At 42.1% G+C, this 6,717-nt stretch overlaps 1 protein-coding gene across 3 annotated transcripts in view; it reads right to left on the bottom strand.

The window, feature by feature from the left end:
* Positions 1–5,171: 5,171 nt before the first annotated feature.
* SH3BP1 (SH3 domain binding protein 1) overlaps positions 5,172–6,717 on the bottom strand; it is a 157,612-nt gene continuing 156,066 nt past the window's right edge. For 2 of the 3 annotated variants that reach the window (XM_033929913.1, XM_033929914.1), the window contains one exon: positions 5,180–6,639. In XM_033929913.1, coding sequence (XP_033785804.1) covers positions 6,242–6,639 — 398 coding nt within the window. In that variant the 3' untranslated portion in view covers positions 5,180–6,241. Of the gene's footprint in view, positions 6,640–6,717 lie in introns of all 3 variants that reach the window. The other variant, XM_033929915.1, reaches the window with a different exon arrangement.

The raw sequence follows: 6,717 nt of genomic DNA, 5'->3' as shown, positions 1-6,717 counted from the left end.
GTTAGCCCCCCTCCCCCAATGATGCAGGTGTTAATGCGGAATTCCTCCCTATCCTTCCACAGCTAATATGACTTAATTATCATTTGTCCTTCCAAAGTGAGCAAACTATACCTATGCCTTAACCTCAAAACCCAAACCATTTATGTCACGATGGAGAAATGAGATTTAATCTTACATAAGAATTGCCGCTGCTGGGTCAGACCAATTGTCCATCGTGCCCAGCAGTCCGCTCACGTGGCAAAGACCAGGTCAAAGACCAGTACCCTAACTGAGACTAGCCCTACCAGCGCACTTCTTGTTCAGCAGGAACCTGTCCAACCCTGTCTTGAATCCCTGGAGGGTGCTCTACCCTACAACAGACTCTGGAAGAGCATTCCAGTTTTCCACCACTCTCTGGGTGAAGAACTTCCTTACGTTCATCCGGAATCTATCCCCTTTCAACTTTAGAGAGTGCCCTCTCGTTCTCCCTACCTTGGAGGGGGTGAACAACCTGTCCTTATCTACTAAGTTTATCCCGTTCAGTACCTTGAATGTTTTGATCATGTGCCCTCAATCTCCTCTGTTCGAGGGAGAAGAGGCCCAGTTTCTCCAATCTTTCGTTGTACGGCAGCTCCTCCAACCCCTTAACCATCTTGGTTGCTCTTCTCTGGACCCTTTCGAGTAGTACCATGTCCTTCTTCATGTACGGCGACCTGTGCTATACGCAGTACTCCAGGTGAGGGCGTACCATGGCCCGGTACAGCAGTATGATAACCTTCTCCGATCTGTTCGTGATCCTCTTATCATTCCTAGCATTTTGTTCGCCGCCTCCGCTTGGAGTGAACAAAGGCTCAGCTTAGATATTAATTTTAGGGTGTCACAAACACACCCCTTACTAGTTTCATCAGTGTGGATCCCGACAAAGGGCTGGTGAGATCAGGAAGGAGTAGCTTGTATCTCAGACACTCAGTGGGCGGGGCCTTTTCCAAGTCATGTGTTTCTTAAGTCCATTGTGGGTCTCATTTTTCCTTTTTTTTCTTGGCTCGTGCAGGTAGCTGACACTGAAAGGAGGGATTCCTGCATCTACAGGCATTGGGAGTTTTCTCAGTTTCCCCGGAGGATTTTGAACTGGAGACACTTGATCAAAAGCAGAGTTTGTCCTATATCCCTTATTTTCACTGGAGATTTAACCGACATGTTTTATATGTTGTTTCTGTCAAGCAGGTAAAAATTCTACACAGTTAGGGGGTGACCCTAGAAGTATGCAGCTCCTTTTAGATACCCTGAGGCTGTGGGTTGAGAACCTATTCTATATAACGATAGCCAGGTGCCAGATTTTGTTACAGAATACTAAAGTAACCTGATATCAGCGCACCATACATTTAGGTATCCACAATTATACCAGCAATAGAGCCGATTGTAACTTTAAGTGCCTAAATTCAGCAGGGATGGGCTTAAGTTACAGTATTCCATAAGTTATATGTGTGGCAGCCCCGCCCACCTTCCTCCCAAGCAAATGCCCTCCTTCTAAACAAATGCCCCCTTGCATTTATGTGCTATTCCATCAGTGTGTGCTCTTACAGTACAGCATTTAATCATTTTGCTGCCATTTACTCATGTATGCACTATTTTAAATTGCCCTTTTATTCCCTAAGGCCCGTATTCTATAAATGGCGCCTACATTGAGAGCCATTTAAAACAAATTTCAAGGTGCCTAAAAATCCGCCACCTATGATATGCTGCCTATGCCTGCTAGCAGTGTCCCAGAAGCAGAGCATGCATTTGAGCCTGACACAAACAGCACACACCACAGTTTAAAACACAATTTCCCTGAATCTGAGGTTGTTCCAGCCAGACCCTCTAGAACAGTGGTCTCAAACTCAAACCCTTTGCAGGGCCACATTTTGGAGATGTAGGTAGTTGGAGGGCCTCAAAAAAAATAGTTAATGTCTTATTAAAGGAATGACCATTTTGCTTGAGATAAAACTCTTTATAGTTTATAAATTTTTCCTTTTGGCTAAGTCTTAATAATAATATTGTAATTTATAGCTAAAGAGACATATGATCAAGAAACACACCGAGGGCCTCAAAATAGTACCTGGTGGGCCACAAGTTTGAGACCACTGCTCTAGAGGGAAAAAGAGCATAGGTCTGCCTTCACAGCAGGGCACAGGTCACACGTCACACTAAGAGTTATTCTTTTAGTCCTCAGGGAAGGAGGGATAAAACACCTAGAGATTTAGGGCATGGCAGTAACTTCTTTAAACAGGAAGACACAGCAGTTAGAGGGAAGAATGCACAACACCAGAAGTGTAATCAACTCACAGGGCTGAGGGTCCAGAATGGCATTGAGCAGCCGGTGGCCATGGAACTGGAAGAAGCTGGAAAAGTGCTGACAGAGCCAGGTGGACCAGTTCATTGAAGTGGAGCCATATGTAGAACTGCCAAGCCAGAAGCAGCAGATGAAAGTATGCTGCACATTGAAGGCAAGTGAAAAGTAATGCCTTGTTTTAACCAGTTACAAATTGTAATCTTCTTTGAAATAAAAGGACTTTTCTATACCTGCTGGACTGTTGTTTGCAAGCCTTTGTGGAAAGCAGTGAAAGTTTCTTTTCTGACTTTTGTTTTTCCCTGCTGGAGTGGAGGTTTGACTATCTGAAGCCTGAGAGAGTGAGGAGCTCTGTGCTAACCTGTGGTGGGAAAGAGGGATTATTACTAATTACAATTCCAACACACAGAGCATACTCTCCTGCCAGCACAAGACGCGCTGCTGGCCAGTGCCCTAGCAATGGGTCAGGCTGTGCTGCAAGACACAAGCCCAGAGTGAAAAGATGAAGCAGAATTGCTTCTTTATTTATGCTGATGAACTGACCTTGGGAAGATTAAAGGCTTAGTGAAATCAGGACTGTTTATTACAAGACTTACCTATTTGGAAAGGTGCTTGAGTTTTATGTTTTTGTTTCTTGCATTTTGCCATACACTACAGTTGAATCAAAATGTTTATGAAATTCTATGTAAAAAACTTTTATGTTGGTTTTATTTCCATACGCTCAGTTCAATAATCCTTTGGACATACCGTCGATTAATACGAAACTTGATAAAATACATCACTGGCTGAATAATAATAAATTAGCACTAAACATCAATAAATCAAATGTGATGCTTTTTCCCTGGAAGGATAACTTAAAACTTAACCTTCCGATTACTATCAAGGGCCTTCCGTTACAAGAAGTATATCACACTAAAATTCTAGGAATTATTTTTGATCACAAACTTTCTTATCATGATCACATCAGTAGCATTATTAAATCTTCTTTTTTCAGGCTTCGACAAATTCGCTCTGTTTCCCAATTTCTTTGCGCTAATTCTCTTAATATTCTTATCCACTCTCTCGTAATTTCTAAAATAGACTATTGTAATGCGTTGTTCAACGGAATAGCTCAAAAAGAAATCAAACGTCTACAGATCATCCAAAATACGTCCATTAAGCTCATTTTTAAAGCCAAGAAGTTCGACCACGTTACACCCCTTCTTAAGGAAGCCCACTGGCTTCCAGTGGCACATCAGATAATATATAAAATATGTTTACTTACATTTAAATCTCTTCTTTCTAAAACCCCTGCTTTTATCTACAAGTTACTAATCCCTTACACCGCTAATAGAACTTTAAGATCCACTGAGCAGCATTTGCTAACTATCCCCTCCCTTAAAATCATAAATACTCGACAACAATTGATCTTTTCAGTTACAGCTCCCCAAACCTGGAATTCCCTCCCTAGCCATTTAAGGGAAGAAACTAATATAGAAAATTTTAAAAGTAAACTGAAGACTTTCCTCTTTAAAGATGCCTTCATAAACTAATCATAAGAGGCCTTTCCATACTAACCTTTTAGTCTTTGAACTAATTTTAATTTTTCTTTTTTTAAATTTTACTCCCCTTTCCTTACGTGTCCACCTTACTTGTTTTTTCAACTTGTACACAAATTGTAACTTTTTCCCATCTCTCCCCTATGTTTCTAGTTTTGTTAAATTTGTCAATAGTCTTGTTAGTCTTATTTATTATCCCCCTTATATTGTAATTTTATCAGCATGTACATCACTTAGAATTTAGATTAAGCGATTAATCAAATTATTATTAAACTTGAAACTTGAGATACGAAGCTCTAATGGGGAGTAAAAAAAACCCTCGCGGAGCTTACCATCCAGTCATTGCATATGGTGATTTTGAATTTTGGGGGGTAATTCTTTTATGAATGTGAAAATACTTTTAGTGCGAGTCTCTTTGTTGCCTGATACACAAATTTATGCCTTAGCATTGGCAGAATAACAAGCCAACAGCAAGTCTTAATTCAAAAAACATTACTTATCTTAAACATGACTTGGGGGGTCCCGACGTGGCCCCGTGTCGGTGACTGCTTCAGGAGACCCAATGATCGGTATTCAAATGAAGTAAACTCTTCAAAAGACAGTGCTGCTGCCCACAATAGGCTTGCTTGTTTGATAGCGTGGCTGTAATGGTGTTACGTATTAGGTTAAAAAAATGATCAGTTCTTTCAAAGGTGATGCCCTGTAGCTAACTGAACCTGATATGTAACGCCATTTCAGCCACGCTATCAAGCAAGCAAGCCTATTGTGGGCAGCATCACTATCTTTTGAAGAGTTTTACTCCATTTAAATACCGATCATTGGGTCTCCTGAAGCAGTCACCGAAATGGGGCCACGTCGGGACCCCCAAGTCATGTTTATTCTGCCGATGCTAAGGCATAAATCTGTGTATCATGCAACAAAGAAGAGAATCACACTAAAAGTATTTTCACATTCATAAAAGAATTACACAAAAAATTCAAAATCACCATATGCAATGACAGAATGGTAAGCTCCGCAAGGGGTTTTTTTTTTTAACTCCCCATTCGAGCTTATGAGCATATGGAAATAAAACCAACAAAATTTTTTTTTACATAGAATTTCACAAACATGATAGGAGTGAATTTTCATTATTTTGATTCATTTGGTATATAAGAATATACCTTTTCTATCCCTCCTTTTGTCAACTCTAGTACTCTGTCTTTTCCAGCTGACTATGAACTAAAGTTGAGCAGGACACTGAATGAACTGTTGAAACTTAAAGACTCTTTTTGGTACTTTGTTTTCTTGAAGGACTGTTTTGGGAGTATTCTGACACCTGTAGCTTTCTTTTGCCTTTTTTTTTTTTTTTTTTTAGTTTTCTCTTTATGAACTGGTTTTCATTGCTTCAAGAAAGCTGAATACTTTTGTTTTGATCCCAATAAAGTACAGTCCTTATCAAACTGCATAAAGACTCTTGGTGTTAAGTGTTTTAAAGCATAACTCATAAGTCTCCTAGAATTTTTGTATGACCCAGGAGCAGCACATAGGGAGAAAAATCCTGTCACGTGACACACCGGAATCATGCCTATGTAGGCTCCTTACAGCGCCTAATGCCATTGTAGATGTGGCTAATGCTGGATATGGCGCTAGGCACGATTCACATCAAAAGTACGTGCTGGAAATGTAGGCCTTGAAAACCCTGGCCTACATTTCCAGGGCCTACCTTTCCTGAAGGAGCAATTCTCTCAATGTCACCATCGTGTGATTGACAGCCGCCAAACACAGCACCATTTAGAGCAGTATATTGCAAACTATGTACCGCAGAAAGATTCTGGGTGTGCCCCGAGATGCCGATGAGGAGAGGCACTGGTGCCAGCTAACTGCTTACAGGACATGCCTCTTGCGGCAAGAGGCACATCCTGTAGGCAGGCAGCTGGCGCCTCTCCTCCTGTCCGCACCTCTCCTCTTCCAAACCCCCCCCCCACCCGGCATAGTAATAGCAGGTTCTGCGCATGCGCAAACATCGACGTGATAACGTCACTCATGTGCATGATGTCATCGCATCAACGTTCACGCTTTTCTGGATGCCCTCCAGCCATGGCACTGAGTTTAGAGTGCCATGGCTTCAAAAAGTTTGAGGGGCACTGTTCTAGAGGAACATACCAGAGGTTCTCCCACATGGCTAAGAGTTTGAAAGATTGTGTTTCGCCCCTGCTATGAAAGGATATGGGAGTCTCGGAGTTCTCAGCAGATAACTAGGCATTGTGCATAAAATGCATAGCCTAGCTCTTTGGATAAGGGAATGACCTTGAAGATATAAGGTCTTTTTTTTCCCAGGATTTCTACTTTTAACTATCTTAAAAAACAGCTCTGTCTTTGTGTTGGGGGAGCAGAAGCCATATACGACTTGACTACTTCAGTTGTCAGAAGACACGATTCGACCCCTAGGACGAGGCATGGGGGGTTCATCTTTAGCTGGCGAAGGCTCAGGTGGGGTATAGTCAGAGGGTTCACTGGGCAACCTGGCTGTGCAGGTGCCATCTGTTGAGGATGTGGCTGACTCTTTGGATGTGGAAGATGACACAGTGGTGGGTCTCTCATTCTTTGCTATTAGTGAAGTCCTGCTTTGACGTTTCATTGGCTGAGGCGGGAGTGGAGGTGGAACAGAAGGAGACTTCATGCTGCTTGCTGTCCTTCGTAGTCCTTTGCCTTCAGCCTGGCTTTCTTGTGTCTCTGTCACCGAGGTAGCAGGAGATTGGGTACAGGGTTGAACTGGAGGAGGCATGGAAGGACGAGAAGGAGCCTGCTTCTTCACTGCAAACAGAAAAAAAAAAGAGTGGGAAAAAGTGATTGCTGGGCCAAGTTTCTTTGTTCCCAACTCACACATTGCTA

This window comes from Geotrypetes seraphini, chromosome 2 (assembly GCF_902459505.1).
Source record: "Geotrypetes seraphini chromosome 2, aGeoSer1.1, whole genome shotgun sequence".
NCBI classification, from domain to species: Eukaryota; Metazoa; Chordata; class Amphibia; order Gymnophiona; family Dermophiidae; genus Geotrypetes; species Geotrypetes seraphini.
The sequence above is the reverse complement of the archived record's forward strand: the minus strand, read 5'-3'. Positions and strand labels throughout refer to the sequence as shown.